Genomic DNA, 19,782 nt, shown 5'->3' with positions numbered 1-19,782 from the left:
CCCCAATCGGGGTATGGGCCGCCAACCACAGATCTCCAGAGTCCTTTATCCTGGGCCATTTGCTCTAGCTGGTTCCAGGTATAGCCCATTTTTATGCTATCAGCCTGAAGGTCGCGTCGCCAGGTGTTTCTCCTCATCTCTGCTGCGACCTGCGCCGTCTTTCTTAACTCGTACATGGTCCTCACATTCCATGTACCGATGGTAATCCTCCTGGTTGCAAGAAGGGTAATCGGCTTAGTGGCTTCCTCACAACTTTCACCACCCAGCATCATGTGTCTTCGAGTTGAAGACCCTTCTTTTTCCAGGGTAAAAGTCTCTGTTATCTCTATTGTTGGAGTTTCTGTAGCAAGTTGATTTTTTACCGGGTGGAGTTGTTAGCCCCAAGCCCAACCCTCCGCCTTTATCCTGACTTGGGACAGGCAGATGGCCCCCAAAGGACTTCTCTGGTGGAGTTACACCACAAGAAGGATGTGGAAAAATTGGAAAGAGTCCAGCGGAGGGCAACAAAAATGATTAGGGGGCTGGAGCACATGAGTTATGAGGAGAGGCTGAGGGAACTGGGATTATTTAGTCTGCAGAAGAGAAGAATGAGGGGGGATTTGATAGCTGCTTTCAAGTACCTGAAAGGGTGTTCCAAAGAGGATGGATCTAGACTGTTCTCAGTGGTAGCAGATGACAGAACAAGGAGTAATGGTCTCAAGTTGCAGTGGGGGAGGTTTAGGTTGGATATTAGGAAAAACTATTTCCCGAGGAGGGTGGTGAAGCACTGGAATGGGTTACCTAGGGAGGTGGTGGAATCTCCTTCATTGGAGGTTTTTAAGGTCAGGCTTGATAAAGCTCTGGCTGGGATGATTTAGTTGAGGATTGGTCCTGCTTTGAGCAGGAGGTTGGACTAGATGACCTCCTGAGGTCTCTTCCAACCCTGATATTCTATGATTGTGCCCTCCCCTAGTGCCCATCCAGAGAAAAGTTATATCAGCTTCAATGTTTGGTAAATTAGATCTGGAGTTGAGGTAGTGAGCAACTCCATTTTTAGGGTGTCATAATTCAGGAGCCCCTTCTTCAATTCCTTTGAGTTTGGTAGAAAAATTCTACTTTGGTTTATGTTGAGGCCAATATTAATTTGTGGATTTTGCAGAGGGCCTTAAAATCAGACTGGTAGTGGATGGCTGCCACCACCCCATAATATATTGCACTTATGTAAAAAATCACAGCATTGTGTTGTTTTGTTCTTTTTTTTCCAGTTATCTAAACCAAACTTCTAGGAAGATGAAGTTTTTTTTCATCTCCCATGCCATGTTGTGTTCACCTCTGCCTTGTTGCATAATTTTCTTCATTGCTCTCCATGTTCACAAGTTGGATTCAGGTAAGAATTTCTTCAATTCAGGCACCTAATTTCCAGTTTTAGGAACCACTGCAATCTACAAACCTCCCACTTGGCTTCTACCTAACCTTGTAGGTGACTAAACTCACTCAGCAGCTATATTTCCACTCTAAAAGTTCCCTAGCCACCTATGTATATTTCTGGCTCTGGGCACGTGCACAGCTAACTCACTCTAGGCATCCTGACCCCTATCTCCTGCCTAAATCCCAGTACAATCCATGAAATGGAGGAAGATAGATGAAGGAGAGCCTGATGAGAAGGGTTTGCACAGGGATCTGCCACCTCTCAGGGGAGTGCTCTAAACACTGGGCTCTAAAGCATTCTGATATGGGTCTCTCTCCACCTCTCCTATTGAAGTTGTTCCACTTTAATTGAGTAATTAAATATTAAGTGGTCCAGGGAAAGAGCAAGAATCAGGAGCGGTGCCAGGATTTTGCCGCCCTAGGCGGTAGCGCTCCTCCTCTGAGCATTCAGGGGGCCTGGGGTCTTCGGCGGCGGGGGTACTTCCGCTCCACGTCTTCGGGGCACTTCGGTGGCGGGTCCCAGAGCGAGTGAAGGACCCACCTCCGAATTTCCGCCAAAGATCTGAAGTGGAAGGACCCCCCGCCGCCAAATTTCTGCCAAGGGTGGCAAAATGCCACCCCCCAAATCCTGCCACCCTAGGCCCTGGCAAGAATGACACTATAGCTCAGTGGTTAGGGCACTCACCTGACAGGTGGTAGATCCCCATGCTAATCCCTTCTCCTAATCAGGGCAGAGAGAGAACTGAACTGGAGGTATCCCACATCTCAGCTGAATACCCTAAATACTGAGCTAAAGGTTATAAAGGTAGGTCACCTTTCCCCCTCACCGCCTTGTGTGGAGTGAGGCAGGCATCTAACTCATTATCGGAAGAAATGACCTAGGTGCCTAAGCCACCTGACTGCAGAAGTCGGGTTCCCATTTGTGGATCAATAGTCAGAGATAGGCACCTCCCTGCAGGCTGAACTTAAGTGCCAAACTTGGTGAGAGGGGTAGGAGACAGAACACACCCTTCCTATCGGTATCTCCCATTGGTTAGTTTAGGCAGTTCCCTGCCCAGCATGCTGGCTTTTGTGTATCCTATTCTTAGGAGCCTGTCTCTCTCCATTCATTGTATAGGGCGCCTGGGCACCTAAATCAGACTTTGTGAATCACACTGTTGTTCCAGTGGTTTTCTAGGCACTTAAAAGTTAAGTGTTGCAATGCTCACTGTGGCAATGCCTAAACCTTATGTGGATTTGGGTCCCAGTGAATTGCTCTTCTTTGATCACATCCATTCCCATTGTTCTGGAAGCAGGCAAGGAGCATGAGTCATGATTACATTACACCATCAGTCTACTTGAATCTTTCATCTTCCCTCTGTTTAATTCCTGCTATTTTCCTTAAGAATATTTCTGTTATAGTTTGGGGTAAACTGCATTGAAGTTGGTGGGTGTAACCATCAACCTTTATTTAAAATAGAAACCATTCAGTTCCCCTTTGAATAATCCTGATCTGGGCCTGGGCACAAGCATGGAATGTTGGGTACAAGCATGGATGCTTTGTCCAGACAGCGTTGTGGGGGAGCTAATTGCAAATACTGCCATAATCAGAAGAGCAAGAAATTGGTTGCTCAGAGTGTATATGCTCAGGAAGAGATGTCTTTCTCCTCTCTTCCCATAACTTGCAGAAGTGCAAATGTTCATGGTTCATCCACAGAACAGATGATGTAGGACTGCAGGAATGAACGCCAGAGGAAACAAAAACTTCCCAAAGAAAGGATGCTAATCTGAGAATAGTGCATGTTTGGGAAATCAATTGGCAAACACAGTCACCCTGGAATATAGTGTCCCCTCACAATAAAAGTTTTCTGGACATAGTGGAAAAACTTGGAATTTTAAGGATGAAATATTGTATAGGAGGTGGGAGAAACCAGCAGGTGATGGGTACAGGTACCAGCTGGTTGTACCAGATACACTGAAAAAGGAGGTTCTGAGTTTGTCATGACTGTAAAACTACTTGACATTTTGGGGTGGCAAAAACCTTAGCCAAGCTAAGAGAGAAATTCCATAGGGTGAAATGAAGGTGGAGTGTAGAAAATTGGTGCAGAAAATGTAAAGATTCTGTTGTAACAAAGGGTCTCACCAGGAGTGGGGGAGCTTCTATCTCATGCGGGCATCAATGGTGCACTGCCATTTATATTCTTGGGCCCTTGCCTGAGACAGAGGATAGCAATCAATATTTGCTGGTAGCTACAGACTGCGTAGACAGTTGGTCCTTCATCAGTTAAGACTGAGCCGGTCACAACACGTCTTCCAATCTTCTCTTGCTCTGGCCATCCTTCGCCATGTTTGTCCATATATCCTTGTTAAGAAATCATCCCACCTCTTTGGAGGCCGACCACATGGCCGTTTCAGTTCTCGCGGATACCACTCAGATATAGCTGCAGTCCATCTGTTGTCACTGAGTCGGGCCACATGTCCTGCCCATCGTATTTTGCTGAGCCTGCTTTTGACAACAACATCTCGGACTCCAGACTGCTGCCTAATTATTTCATTGGGGATGCGATCGCGGAGCAAAATGCCCAAAAATGTTCGTTCCATTGCCCTCTGTGTGACAGACAGTTGATGTTCTTCAGTCTTCGGCAGCGACCATGTTTCGCTGCCATATAGCATTGCTGGAAGCTCGGTTGAGTTAAAAAAATTCGCACGAGTTGTTTTGCTGATCCTTGGAGGATGTTCCTGATATCACTGAATGCATCCAGCTTTTTTTCTGCATAACAGTTCGCCTTTCTGATCGTGGCACATGTTGACTTCTTGGCCCAAATAAACATATTTGTTGGCCTCTTGGATCTGCTCTCCTCCAAGAGTTATTTGGGTTCTTGGCAGAACATCTGATCTGATATTTTGTTTTCGACTGCTTCATTTTTAATCCAACTTGACTACTTTTCACGTTCAGTTCTTTAAGCAGTCTCTCAAGCTGGTCTGTATTTTCAGCTATCAGCACTATATCATCTGCGAACCTGAGATGGTTTAGCCGCTAGCCATTGATATTAATCCCGCCTTTCAGGTCTGCTCGTTGAAAGACCAATTCAAGACAGGCTGTGAATAATTTTGGTGAAACTGTATCTCCTTGTTTCACACCTTTCTCGATGAGGATTCGGAGGGGAGTATCGAACAGCGATATATCCGTGCTGCAGCCAGAGTTCGCTTCCTTTAATAATGTGATACATTTTGCGCTGATGCCCTGTTCTGAAAGAGCTTCAAGAACAGTGTTAGTCTCCATGCTATCAAACACCTTCTCGTAGTCCACGAAGGTAATGCACAAAGGGAACTTGTATTCCCTTGAACGCTCTAGTAGTTGGTTTAGAGTGAAGATGTGGTCTATCGTGCTGTAATTTCTTCAAAAAACAGCCTGCTGTCTAGGTTGCTGTTCATCCAGGTTTCGCGACAGTCGATTTGTTATTATTTTGGTGAACAACTTATAGATATGCGAAAGCAGGCAGATCGGGTGATAGTTCTTTAGATTTTTCTTGATCGCCTTTCTTATGCAGAAGATGGTATTGGACTCTTTCCAACTGGATGGTATCTTCTGGATTTCCAGGTAACGGCTGAACCTTTGGGCGAGAGCTTTCCAGAGTTCCTGACCTCCCGCCTTAAGTGCTTCTGCTGTCAGACCGTCCTTGCCTGGAGCCTACCCCTCTTTCATTTGATGGACTGCGTGACAGACTTCGCTGATGAGAACTGGGAGTATGTGTTCATCGGTTTGTTGAAGTGATGGCATTGGGACGTCTATACGGGATGCAAAGAGCTGGGTATAGAAATCCCTGAAGATTGCCTCCATCTCTGTTCAATCGGTTACTGATTCTCCATCCTTGTTCTTCAAAGCTGATAATGATGACCTATACAACACCAGTTCCTGTTTGCATTTTTTGAGACTTTTACGATCTTCAGCAGCCTTTAGAAGCTGTTCAGTTCGAAATTTCTCAAAGTCTTCCTTCAGCTTCATTCGTATGAGCTTGCAGAGAAGGAACTACTCAAGCCTGTCACTGTCATTTCTTTTCATTTTCCTCCTCTTTTCCAATAAGGTCTTTGGTCTTTCATGCTCAGCTGGTTTCACACACTGTTCCAGTCTCTTGCTGAAGTTCTCATAATCGTCGTCGCAGTCGTCCAGGAGGCTCCAGTCTTCCCTGGAAATGTTTTCCTTCAGGATTTCCTCGTCGAAAGCTACTGGTTGGTGCCTTCTGTTTGCCATACACAGCGCCTTTTTCTCCACCTTCACAGTGAACGTGAGTCTGGCTCTCAGTAGGCGATAACTACCGATGTTAAATGATGGCACTACTGAAATATCCTTCACAATCTATCTATCAGAAAGTAATCGATTTCATTCTTTGTCTTCATGTTCGGTGCGATCCAAGTCCATCTCCTGTTGGCCTTCTTTCGGAACTAGGTGTTACCAATGAACATTTTCCTTGTCTCTGCCAGTATAGCTAGTCGTTCTCCGATACCGTACCTTCCTATGAACTTTTCGCCTTCTCTCCCTCTTCCAACCTTGTCATTAAAATCTCCCATCGCCGCTACAGACTACTTCAAAAAAATGGCCTGATATGTACCCAAGAAGAAATCAAGAGGTTGTGACAGTAGCAGATGTCCAAGTGAATGAACTTTTTACCAGATTTGGAGTCCCACATGAGTTACACACCAATTAAGGGAGAAACTTTGAATCCAAATTTTCATCTCATGTTTGTGAGACTGTAGGGATCCACAAAACTCACACCATCCTAATACACCCACAATTTGATGGGACCGTGGAAAGGTTCAATAGGACATTGGAATTTCAGCTGGCTACCTTTGTAGAACATCACCAAAGGGACTGGGACAAGCATTTTCCATTCCTTTTGGTAGCGTATAGAACAGCAGCCAATGAGAGTACAAAGTATAGTACAGCACTTCTCACACTGAACCTCTCATGTGGAGTTCCTGAAGAGGAACAATTTAAATCATTTGGACTATGTAGAAACCCTACAGTCCGAAACTGAAAAAATCTCACACCTTTGCTAGAGAAAATTTGATGATAGCCTCTGATAAAATGAAAAGTTTCTTTGACATATGCTCATATGGGGAAACTTTCAAAAGAGGGGACCTAGTCTAGCTTCACAACCCTGGGAGAAAGAAGAAGAGGAGCCCTAACCTGGATAAACCTTGGAAGGGAACCTATAGAGTACTGACCTAAACAAATGAAGTGATGTATAGGATACAGCTGCATCCCAGGACTAAACACACAGTTATCCATAAGGACCATCTGAAAAGGTACTAGTGGGACAAGATCTTAGTGTGGCTGTCCCTGAATCAGAGAATGTAGCTGTAGAAACTGAGGCTGCAAACATTGTCACAGAGCTGAATTCCCCATTGGAAGGGAATGGGCAGGGACTGTCACAGCCAGAAGATTCCACAGAAACAAAAATTTTGCCTCATGGACTCCCTGAGAGAGTTCCCCTCTGGTGGCTGAAAGAAAATAAAGAAGGGAGCAAAAAGTTCCAAAGAGCTTAGGATGGGGGTAAAACTTTTTGGTGATGTGAAAATATCCTCATAGACACTGGCCACTTGTAGATAGTGACACTTATATCACTTCTAAAGTGAAATTGGAGTGCATGTGTGGATTTTAGAGCCCTTTGAAATATTGGCTTTAACTAGAAGCCTTGGTTTCAGGATGAAACTTCCAAAAGGAACCCTTGCCCAGTACAGACAGACAGCAACTAACATGCACAACACATTCTCAGAAAGCTGCTGTGGGTGGGACTTGAATTTACAGTACATAGATGCTTCTCAGGTTCAATGGCCACAACATGTCACCTAGAAAAACACAGTTAATCTGATTTTAGGCTGCCAGCAAACACTTTCGTTTACATGAGAGCCCTAGTTTTCCTGCCCATGCACATTTCACTTTCTTTGGAGATTCAGTTTGGCTTGGCCCATGATGGAGTTCTCAATTTTACTCTCAATAACTTTCCCAAATAAGAGCTAGAAGACTTCGATGTCATGTGATATCTTGGGAAACTTGTGCTAAAATGACCCCATATTTACATCACTAACCCTATTGCAGACTCCTATGAGGCACGCTACTTTCAAGAAAATCCAAGTCAGCATGTCGATTTTAGAGTGCTGAGGACTGGTCTACACTGGGGGGGATCGATCTAAGTTACGACTTCAGCTACGTTATTCATGTAGTTGAAGTTGCGATGTACTTAGATCTACTTACCACGGTGTCATCACTGTGGTAAGTCGATGGCTGACGCTCCCCCGTTGACTCTGCCTGCGCCTTTCGCCCTGGTGGAGTACCGGAGTCGACGGGAGAGCGCTCGGCGGTCGATTTATTGCATCTAGACTAGATGCGATAAATTGACCCACTACTGGATCGCTGCCCGTTGATCCAACTGGTAATGTAGACAAGCCCTTAGAAGAATAATATGTGTAACAGTAAGCAGCTCTCAACCTTAACTACAGCAGAGCTACTGTTCTATTCTAATGTTGTTTACCATACTTTGGATGTTGTTAAAATACTTTGCATTTCGATCATTTCAATGATTTGTCATTCCTTCAACACTGGAAATAATTAAACCAGTTATTTGTAAACTAATTAATATATTTAATGTGGTGTGGGAAAGGGATTATTCCTTTCTCTGCTACATCCCCTATTCTCCAAGGTGCCTGCTAACACCAGTATCTCTTTCCTGCAGAACAACTAATATAGTAAATGGAATGCACAAGGCCTGTAGAAGGTGGGAAGACTGTGGGTCTTGGGGGCAGTGGGCATGGCATGGCTGCAGAACTGGGGCATTCCACATCTCCAAAAGACCTTAATAGCTCATTGGAACCCCCCAACCCCGACTACACCTGCCCACCACTATAGGGAGCTTGAAGCTGTAGAAAGCTTTCTAGTTATTGCAGTCATTGATAAATGAAATGGTTTCCAGGGGATGAATAAAACAATCTGAATTTCTGATTTTTCTCAGGGCAACACTAAGGGACCAAAGGGAAGAGATTTGAGGCCCTTAACTTTAAATTTCCAGACCGTCCAAGGACTGGGTTTCTTGTAGATTTAACTTTAACTCTGAATTTCCTGTGTGTAAACTGTATTTTGAAGATCTCTGTGAGGTCTGTTTTATTTTATTTCTTAGATGTACCTATTCTCAGTTCCTTCCAGATAAAATTGTGTCTTAGTTCCTTTGACAGGGAATTTCAAAGTCAATGGACCTGATCACCCCATCACAGCCATTGCTGGTAAGGAAATTGTGTTACCCTGTCACCTGTTGCCCAGGATGAGCGCGGAAAACATGGAGGTGAGATGGTACCGGACTCAGTTCCTTGAAGTTATACATCTATATCGGGATGGAATAGATCACTATGAAAAGCAGATTCCAGCATATCAGGGAAGGACAGAGCTTCTGAGAGATGGTATTGCCGATGGAAACATTGCATTGAGAATATACAGAATCACACCTGCTGATGAAGGACACTACAGCTGTTTCATCCAATCAAGTACATTTTATGGAGAAGCTATGTTGGAGCTCAAAGTAGCAGGTTAGTCAATATTTGGATTTCCCAATAGGAGAAGTAAATTAAACTGTTTGACTCAGTAAAGGCCCATTCAGTCAGTTTCACAAGTTACAAACTTAGGCTGGAAACCTGGCCCCATTGAAGTCAGTGATAAAATTCCTATTGACTTCAACGGGGTCAGGATTTCACCTGTCATTTCAGTTGCGGATTTTCCTGCCGCTTTATTATTCTCTGTCTGTGAAAGTTTGTTTGTAATAATTCCTGAATTAGCTGAAATTCATTCAATTAAGAAATGAAATCTGTTTAATCACAAAATGATTGCATTTCTATGAAAGCTGCACGATTGCAGCCACCATTTCAGAAATCATTTAATGGGATTATTAAAGGGGAGGAGATCGAGGAGACAGAACGGAGGACAGCAACACAGGAAAGGGATCAGAAGGGAAATGGAGAAGGAAGATGAATAAGACCCACCACATCACCCCAGTGTGGGCCTAGCTCGCAGAGGCTGCAAGAAACAGACCTCTGCCACCTGTATGAAAAACAGGTGAGCTGTGGGTCCTATGGGCACCCCTGTATTATGAATTCACGTGCAGGTCTCCACAGGGATGGAGGCCTTGGTGAGGATGGTAGCATTGTCAAGAGAGGGAAAGTGACATTTCTTTGAGATGATCAGCAGCAACAACAGGATGTGTTGTCTGTAGGGACTCACGTGGTGCCATTTCTGTGGAGCAGGACCAGCTGCTCTCTTTGGAGAACCACTGGTGTTGCTCCTCTACTCACAGCCTGTGTACAGAGGAGTGGTGGGCCCTTTAGTGGATGAGAAAGGAACTCATTGGGAGGGTGCTGTCATGTTCTGGAGTCATGTCATGTTTTATTCATGTACACATTTATGATTTGTAGACAGCAGTTGTACATGTAAGAAATTATTTTAAAGAACAAGTCCAAAGGTGGTGGCATTGCTGTGTGGTATAGCATGTAGGACACTGGTCTGAGACTCAGAAAATCTGAGTTCTGTTCCCTAGTCTATTACAGATCTACTGTGTGACCCTGGGAAGTCACTTTCCTTCTCTGTGCCTCGGTTTCCCCAACCGTCCTTTGTTTGATTTTTGTCTTAGGAAAGAAAAAGAGAAAACATCAGATTTACTATTAACTTTAGACTGGAGATTTGCTCTAATCAGATATTTCAGAGGAACACCATTTAGCATAAACCACTTTGTTTAAATATTTACTTCATAACATGATTTTTAACTCAATCTTTCAGCTGGTTTTATGACACAGCAGAACAATACTTGTCAGTGTCAGCACAAAATAATACTTGTCAGTGTCTTATGGATTCTCTGTGACTCTGGCAGCAAATCACTAGGTATAGATAAAGATCCTCTTATTTGATCAGTCATCTTGTCCAGAAACAGAACTTCTTGGGCTGTAGCCAAACCAACTGAATTCAAATTAACTTCCTGTGATTTGAACAAAGTCTGTGATTATGTCTGAACATCTCTTCACTGTCTGGGTCCCTATCACATAGGATAGGGGTGGGTACAATGTATCTTTGACAGGATCAGACTGTCAGGGACCATTTGGGTTCTATATGTGCACTCTCCTTCCTGCAGCAAAGGTAGAGGTTTGAATGTTCTTTAATATGTAGACTGGCAAACCTGCTCTTCAGTTGGGCACATCCACCAGGGCAGAACAGCATCTCTCTGGCCCTGCTCTGGCAGTTTTCTACTCCTGAGTGTCTGGAATGATTTATGTGCCTGAGTCCCAGTTTTAGGCATAACTGTGATCTTGCAAACTCCCACTTAGCTGCTAACCATGTAGGCACCTAAATTTCTGCTCTAAATGTTCCCTAGGTGTATGAAGTGGGAATATTTTTTTACTATTCCTGTGCATGACTTGGTTTCCCTCTGTAATTTGCATTGGTACCCAGTGGGTGCAAAAGGGTTAAAAAGCTGCTCTTGGGGGAGGGGGGGAAAAGCAGGAGATGTAAGGTGTTGTATCGTGTAACTGTCCAGGGAGGTATAAAAGGGTCATTAAATGACTGGTTGAAATCAACCCAATGACTGGACAATTAAAACCTAACAGTAAGCTCCAACAGACATCTTGCATCTGAAGAAGTGAGGTTCTTACCCACGAAAGCTTATGCTCCCTATACTTCTGTTAGTCTCAAAGGTGCCACAGGACCCTCTGTTGCCTCCAACAGACAGAGCATGTGAACTCAGCTTGGGGCTGCAGGAATTAGACAATGCACCAGAAAGTGTCAGGTGAGGGAAAAGAGTTGGTTTTGGAGGGACTCAGTAGCTCTCACATGGGACTGATAAAGAGGAGAGCCAAAGGAAAAAAAACAAAAGTCCATAGCAGCGTGGCTAGATTTAGCACTGGCTTGGCCAGAATGGTCTGTCTTAACATTTGCTTCTCTGTGCTAACCTAAGGACTTCTACATGCTGTGCTCCAGCTGACTAATAAACCCTATTCTGTTTTGAAAAAGCTGCTGAGTGTCATTGCAAATACTTGCTGAGGTTCACTGGCCACTGAGTAGTGTAATAGCTCTGGTCTACACTACGAGTTTAGGTTGAATTTAGCAGCGTTAGATTGATTTAACCCTGCACCCATCCACACGACAAAGCCATTTTTGTTGACTTAAAGGGCTCTTAAAATTGATTTCTATACTCTTCCCTGACGAGGGGATTAGCGCTGAAATCGACCCTGCTGGGTCGAATTTGGGGTAGTGTGGACACAATTTAACGGTATTGGCCTCCAGGAGCTATCCCAGAGTGCTCCATTGTAACCACTCTGGACAGCACTCTCAACTCAGATGCACCCGGCAGGTAGACAGGAAAAGCCCCACAAACTTTTGAATTTCATTTCCTGTTTGGCCAGCGTGGCGAGCTGATCAGCACAGGTGACCAAGCAGAACTCATCAGCACAGGTGACCATGCAGTCCCAGAATCGCAAAAGAGCTCCAGCATGGACTGAACGGGAGGTACTGGATCTGATCGCTATTTGGGGAGATGAATCCGTGCTATCAGAACTCCATTCCAAAAGACGAAATGCCGGAATATTTGAAAAAATCTCCAAGGGCATGAAGGAGAGAGGCTATAACAGGGATCCGCAGCAGTGCCGCGTGAAACTTAAGGAGCTCAGGCAAGCCTACCAAAGAACCAGAGAGGCAAACGGCCGCTCTGGGTCAGAGCCCCTTCTATGATGAGCTGCATGCCATTCTAGGGGGTGCCCCTACAACTACCCCATCCCTGTGCTTCCCTCCTCCACCACCCCTCCCGGGCTACCTTGGCAGTTATCCCTCCATTTGTGTGACGAATTAATAAAGAATGCATGAATTTGAAACAACAATGACTTTATTGCCTCTACAAGCAGAAATCAAAGGGGGGAGGAGAGGGCGGTTATCTTACAGGGAAGTAGAGTGAACTAAGGGGGCGGGTTTTCATCAAGGAGAAACAAACAGAACTTTCACACCGTAGCCTGGCCGGTCATGAAGCTGGTTTTCAAAGCTTCTCTGATGCACAGCACACCCTGCTGTGCTCTTCTAACAGCCTTGGTGTCTGGCTGCGTGTAATCAGCAGCTAGGCGATTTGCCTCAACCTCCCACCCCGCCATAAACATCTCCCCCTTACTCTCACAGATATTGTGGAGCACACAGAAGCAGTGATGGGAATATTGGTTTCGCCGAGGTCTAACCGAGTTAGTAAACTGTGCCAGCATGCTTTTAAACATCCAAAGGCACATTCTACCACAATTATGCACTTGCTCAGCTTATAGTTGAACTGCTCCTTACTACTGTCCAGGCTTCATGAGCCATGGGAGCAAGGGATAGGCTGGGGTAGGTGCGACCATGTGGTGCTGCCGGCTGAGAGAGCAGCCTGAGGCAGAAGCCTCCAGCTGGCATGATATTCCAGGCAGTACTGTATCTCCATTAGACAAAACTTAAAGAAGAGAATGACCTGGAGTCATTCCCATTTTTGTCCAGGCGCCCCCGACCGACCTCACCGAGGCCAGCCAGGAGCACCCACGGGACGACGATGACGGTTAGCAGTCCTATTGCACCGTCTACCGTCTGCCATCCACAAGGCAAGGCAAGGGGATGCTGATGTGTAGCACTGCAGTATCGCGTCTGCCAGCAGCACCCAGGAGACATATGGTGACAGTGAGCTGAGTAGGCTCCATGCTTGCCGTGGTATGTCGTCTGCACGGGTAATCCAGGAAAAAAGGCGAGAAACGATTTTTTGCTGTTGCTTTCATGGAGGGAGGGAAGGAGGGGAGGCCTGATGACATGTACCCAGAACCACCCGCGACAATGTTTTTGCCCCATCAGGCATTGGGAGCTCAACCCAGAATTCCAATGGATGGCGGAGACTGCGGGAACTGTGGGATAGCTACCACAGTGCAACGCACCGGAAGTCGACGCTAGCCTCGGTACCGTGGACGCACACTGCCAACTTAATGCGCTTAGTGGGGACACACACAATTGACTGTATCAAATCGATTTCTAAAAAATCGACTTCTATTAAATTGACCTAATTTCGTAGTGTAGACATACCCAAAGTCTCTGACCAGTTGAACTCTCTCTCAGTTGGACTTGCTGGGCAGAGCTCATAGCGTAAAGCATGAGTGCTGGAGCCCAGAGACTCAGATTCAAAAGCATGGAGATCTCAGGGCCTACCCTTAAGGAAGAGTAGGAGCCCTTGGGGGTTTGCCACACGAAAGGGGTTTCTCCAAGGGACTGTTTAAAAGCTGGGGTATAGTACAGATCCTGTGGTTCTGTGACACTAGGCACCTAAGTTTCTGCCTCTGAGCATGCACACTGCTGCCTCGGTCTAGGCCTCCAGGCACTAGTCTGCTACCAAATCCCCAGAGTGATCCACAAACTGGGGGAAGATATGCAGAGGAACACCTATTTTGCGTGCTGGGTCTGATCCAGTAGGCATGCTCTGAGCACACTGACCTCCATACAAAATGGCCCTGGGGGCAGTGTTCCCTCCCTTGGTAACTTTTAATTCAGGGGTTAGAGAACTGACTCAGGATGTGGGAGACCATGGTAATTCTCCCCCACCCAACCCCCCGAGAAGGGGAAGGGATTTGAACCACTCAACTATAGGATATTGAGACATGGGTCTTTCTGTTTCTCTCAGTCTCTCTTGTTGAAGCTGTTCCACTTTAATTAAATAATAATTGGGCTAATCACTAGTCCATTTAACTTGCTTAATTGTCTATGTATTGCAAAGTAATCTCATGTCACTTCCTTAATGTCTTTTAGATGTCTGTAATTTAGAACTTCTTAAAGTAGCATATCTGTTCAGATTGCTTTTTGTAGCTGGTGTAGGCTTTTTTCTGACACTGGTCTGTATGCATCCATAAATGCGGGTACTTCATCTTTGAGCTCATGGGTAGTTGAATGTGATGTTGGGCTCCATGATGGAGTATCTGCTACTACCAGTTTTTTCCCATGAACATAGGTAGCAATTGGTTTTAAATTGCACTAACCTTATCAATAGACATTGGCATCTCAGTGGTGCTTGATCCAGGATTACAAGTGATTTATGGAGTCTTACCAGTGTAGCCTAATCCAATCCACACAGATATCTGTAGAAGTTCTCAGTGCCCATACGCTTGCCAGGCACTCCTTTTTAATCTGTGCATATAGTTTTTCTGCTTCTGTGAGTGTATGAGAGCAAAATGCAACTGGTTCCACTCAGATCCATGTTGTTGAATCAATACACCACCTAGGCCAGAGCTGCTTGCGTACACACTGATCATTGTGGGTTTGTTCACATCCTAGCATTTGGGAACTGGAGCGGTTGAGAATTTTTTTTTACATTTTTTAAGGCAATTTCTTGATTTGGCCCCCATAGAGAAGAAGTGTTGGACTTTACCAGTTCATTCAGTGGTTTTGTCATTGTGGAAAGGTCTTGTAGGTATAGACCAAAGTAATTTGCCATCCTGAGTATGCTTCTCATTTCTGGTGCATTCATTTCTCAAATTTCTTTTATTTTTTCAGAGCTAAAATTGATTCCATCTTTGTTTATTGTTTGTCCCAAAAACTCAATTTGGGTAGGCGGAAAACCCACATTTCCTTGTTTAGGTTCAGTCCACACTGATTAAGTTTAGAACTTCATTGAGGGTTTTGGTGCATTCTTCTATTGAAGACCCATATATCAAAATATCATCCATGAAGACTGCAGCTCCATTTGTGTTCATTAACATTTCTGCCATCTGTCTTGGGAAAATTTCAGGTGCGCTGGTAATCCCTAAAGGTAATCTTTGAAAGCAAAATCTTCCAACGGGTGAGATTAAAGTGGTCAGTTTAGCGTACTCTTTGGCTAAAGAAATTTGCCACAATCCATTCAAGGCATCCAGCATGGAGAATTCTATAGCTCCTTTCACTTTGGGGAGGAAATCATACAGTGTTAGAAGGATATATTTTTCTCTCGCAATTGTTTCATTGTCTTTTTTAAGAGCCACACAGATTCATATTTGTTAATTTTCTTTATAACTGGTGTCACTGAGGCACACCATGCTGTTGGCTCAGAGATTTTCTCAAGTATGCTAATCTGTTAGTCTCTTGAACTCAGTTTCCACTTTATGAAGCAATGGGATAGGAATACTCTGAGGTGTATGTACTCTATAGGTTTCAGCATTGTCTCTTAAGGTTAGTTGTCCTGATTTTCTTTCAGAAGTCCAATATTACCAAATAATCTGAGTTCTTCCAGCTGTCTCACTAGGCCCATCGTGGCTGCCACGCTTGTCTTTGAGAAGTTTGTTGGGTTTTGATCCTTTGATCACATAGAAAGACAAAGCCTTACACTCAGAATGTAAGTTGTTTCTGTAGTGAACTGGCCCACACAGTTCAGAGTACCCTCAGGGCTAGTCAGAGCCGTGTCATGTGATTTCAGCTCTGGGAGGGGCTGAAGGTAATTTTACATCCCTTCTGAGATGATTGTCACATCAGCTCCTGAGTCCGTTTTAAAGTCTATAGTCATTCTTGCCATGAATATTCACTTTGTCTCTCCAGGCAAGAGACACTTTCCACGGGGAGAGTGTAAAACTTCTTTCCTTGGGAAAATTTGAAAGTATTGTACTCTTAGCTGAAATGGAGTTGGAGTGGGAATGTTTAAAAGATACTTTTCAAACATACTTATTGGTACTGACATGTCTTTGTGTAAAGCTGTTAATATTATTGTGACACAGAGGTCGATTTGTGGTTCACTAATCTGTGTCAGCAGCTCTTCTCAGGCCTGACATGCTCACTATACCTAACATACTCTTGTCATAATCTGTATCTAAAAGGTGGCCTGTAAGAGATCATTGGAAAATTATTGAGTCACTGATCATTAATATCCTTGCATTATGTAAGCACAGGGTATGTTGAAAAAGTTATGAATATGTGCTAGAATTATGTTCTTAAAAGCAATGCATAAGCTCAGTCTGCCCTGGATGAAGGAATGTGTATTTGTTTGTCTATTCACCCTGGTGTTCAGCCTCTCAAAAGTTCTTTCCCTTCCCAAATGGCCCATCGTGTGCTAGCTTTTTGGGCACCACAAGCTGCTTCTAGGGGCCTTGAGGGCCCCTATTCTCACCTACTTGGGTTTCTCTGTACATCCTGCCCTCCTGTATAAAGAATTTACCTCTGATTTTTCTATTAGAAGCATCACTGTAAATAGCCGCCTTTATGCCTTCTAGAGAAGGGCAGCATCTTGCTCTGGGGCAAACATTGCTGTATTTGGGGTTACACCCAAAGCTGTCTCAGACAAAGAAATTGATTACTCAATTAACCCCCACTAAATAAAATTATGCTGCCATAGAATGAGAGTGCAGTGCAATTGTGTGACCAGTCAAACAATTAAAACATTATCTGTTCAACAGAAAATTTATGGTATTAACAGATCACTCTCTAAAGGTACCCGCTGTAGGCTGTTGCAGTGGAGCATAGCACTGCAGGAGTATGCGATGGAGACTGTGCACATCAAAGGGAACAAAAACATGGTAGCGGACACCCTGTCCAGAAAAGAGAGCCCAGAACCTAATGCTTGCAGAACAGTCAGTGGCTACTCCATCAATGTCCGGGGGGAGGTGTGAACAGAGACACCTTGGGAAAGGGTCCCCTGTTCTTTGCAAATAATCTCACCTTAGACTCGACAAACTCATTACACCGGATACATGGCTTGCAGGATATTTGATCCATAAAGAGTAACATGTAAGGTATCTGCTTACATGTAGGTCAGACAGCTCATAACTTGTCAAGATTCATAATCATTGTGAGATGCATGTATGAGTAATATTTAAAGAATAATGTTTTTGTTTTGAAAGTATGATTCATGGACTTGGAGTAGAGATTAGTCCCTAGGAGATAATGTGGCTCGGTATTGACCCATTCAGAGAGGAAGGAGTTGCCACGATGCTCTGTCTGGCCAGTGATGCACCACAGGGTTCAGTTGTGTAGCCTTGCTCAGTCTTAGGACTTTCAATGAGAAAACATCAGAGTCAACTACAAACAATTGAAACTTCTTCAAAGTAAAAAGGGAACATTGCAACAGGAGTCTGGTTCACCTTCTCTGTGAATAGAAACAAAAGACTGAGTATAACAGAGGAGAGGATCAGGGGTGGCCAACCTGTGGCTCCAGAACCACATGTGGCTCTTCAGAAGTTAATATGCGGCCCCTTGTATAAGCACCGACTCGGGGCTGGAGCTACAGATGCCAACTTTCCAACGTGCCGGGGGGTGCTCACAGCTCAACCCCTGGCTCTGCCACACGCCCTGCCTGCACTCCATCCCTTCCCACCCCTTCCCCTGAGCCTGCCATGCCCTCACTCCTCCTCCACCCCCCCCAGCCTCCTGCATACCACAAAACAGCTGATGGGGAGGGAGGGGGAGGCGCTGATCAGCAGAGCTGTCGGTAGGTGGGAGGCCCTGGGAGCGGGATGTGGGAGCTGATGGGGGGGCGGGGGGTGCTGACGTATTACTGTGGCTCTTTGGCAATGTACATTGGTAAATTCTGGCTCCTTCTCAGGCTCAGATTGGCAACCCCTGCTCTGGATCCTTTCCTTGAGGAAGCCCTTTTTTGCAGCAGGGGTGATGTCATGAACTTTTGGATGCTGATTCTTGTGAAACTAGCCAGCTCTGCCAGACAGTGAACTTGGTGGGAGAAACCTACTTTATGAGATAGGAAAGGTAATAAGTGTAGGCCCAGGTTAACCTTTTATGTCTTGTTGTTGTTGTTTTGTTTTGTTGTAACCAGTTGTTTCGATCACTGTCTCTCACTTCTAGTTAAATCTTTACACTTATTTAAGTAAAACGACTTCTGTTTTACTGTAAGTGCTTACAAGTGCTGTGTGATCTACGGGAGTGGAGATTTAAGGTAAAACTGGTAAACTGCTATTTTGGTTTCAGGGGATCTGGAATTTCTGTGGATATCCAGTGTCAGGGGCTGGATATCCCAAGGGTGTGATTCAAAGGGACTCAGGGATTGGGGTGCACCTATTGTTAACCTGACAGGTGAAGACAAGGCTGGCATTGCCTAGACAAGATTGCTTGAGAGGCTGGAAGGCTGATGGTGTTAGCAAGCTGACACCTAGCCAGGCCCAGGCAACTCCCTCACACTGGAGGCGGGGACTAACAAGAGGACTCACTGTCGTAGGTACCCGGAGAACCATCACAATATCCCACCAGCTAGTTTAGGTGGCTCCTTGTCTAACACACTGGTTTTGTGGATCCCATTCCCAGGCTTCATCTTTCCTCTTTCATTGTATAACAAACCTGGGTGCCTAACTAATGCTCTGTGGATACCAGATTTTCTAGGCACTAAAAAGTTAGGATTTGCAACACCGAAGTCCATGTGTGGATCCAGGTTGAAATGACTTTAGGGCTGATGGCTGTAAGGCTCCATGTGAGCTCTATCTTAACTATGGATCTCTCAGTGGACTTGCACAGATCCACTGTCTCCAAGGCCCATGTGGGGGAGTGGGGAGAGGAGTATGGTGCATGTTCTCTCTTCCCCCCTACTCTCCAATAGGAACCATGGAATAATCCCACACCAATTAGAACAGGGCAGGCCTAAGTGTTCCAGCCCTCGGACTCTAGCACACAGAGCTGTTGGCTCTGGTTAAATCTTGTCCTCTCTTTAGAACAAGCTGGTCACACTGAAATAAGCTTCCAGGTTTTGAGTTTATGTAATCTGGCACCTAGGAAGAGAGAGAGTGAGAGGACTATGGCCCTGTTCCTCTGTGATACCATCACAATTCAGTGTTCAGAGCATTGCATGTGTCCATGAGGAACTGGGCTGCAGAAAGAGAATTGACATTTTCCTGCTATTGAAGATTTAAACTCTCACCCTCTATGCAGCGTATTCACAAAAATGAATGTCTGGAGTTAACACAGGTTTATTCCATTCTTGTCCAGGTTTTGGTTCTGACCCTCGCATTTCGGTTGAGGGTTACCAGGATGGAGGGATTCGGGTGGTATGTGAATCTGCTGGATGGTACCCGGAGCCTGAGGCACAATGGAGAGATCACCATGGGCAGCTCTTAGCATCATCTTCTGAAACAAAATCCAAAGATGCCAATGGCCTGTTTCAAATGCAAATTTCCATTGTTGCAATAGAAAATTCCAACAGAGACTTGTCCTGTTTTGTCACGAACCCTCGCCTCAACCAGGAGAAAGAGTCAACGATTTACATAACAGGTCAGTGCCCATCCAAACTACCCATAAAATGAAATATGGCAAACATTGGTGGGAAGTATGTCCTTTTGTGTTCTTGTTGCTGATTCCTCTTTATATTCCTTTACTCTGGGTAGTACCCAGGTTCCTTTGTTTTCTGCAGAGCTTCTTTA

At 44.9% G+C, this 19,782-nt stretch overlaps 1 protein-coding gene across 1 annotated transcript in view; it reads left to right on the top strand.

Annotated features, from left to right (window-relative positions):
• The first annotated feature begins 1,245 nt into the window (after positions 1–1,245).
• Positions 1,246–19,782, top strand: part of LOC117887216 (butyrophilin subfamily 1 member A1-like) — a 35,746-nt gene continuing 17,209 nt past the window's right edge. The window contains exons 1-3 of the mRNA XM_034789578.1: positions 1,246–1,366; positions 8,605–8,964; positions 19,352–19,633. Coding sequence (XP_034645469.1) covers positions 1,270–1,366; positions 8,605–8,964; positions 19,352–19,633 — 739 coding nt within the window. The 5' untranslated portion in view covers positions 1,246–1,269. The remainder of the gene's footprint in view (positions 1,367–8,604; positions 8,965–19,351; positions 19,634–19,782) is intronic.

This window comes from Trachemys scripta, chromosome 14 (assembly GCF_013100865.1).
Source record: "Trachemys scripta elegans isolate TJP31775 chromosome 14, CAS_Tse_1.0, whole genome shotgun sequence".
Taxonomy (NCBI): Eukaryota; Metazoa; Chordata; order Testudines; family Emydidae; genus Trachemys; species Trachemys scripta.
Note: the sequence above shows the minus strand (reverse complement) of the source record. Positions and strands in the feature narration are given on the sequence as shown.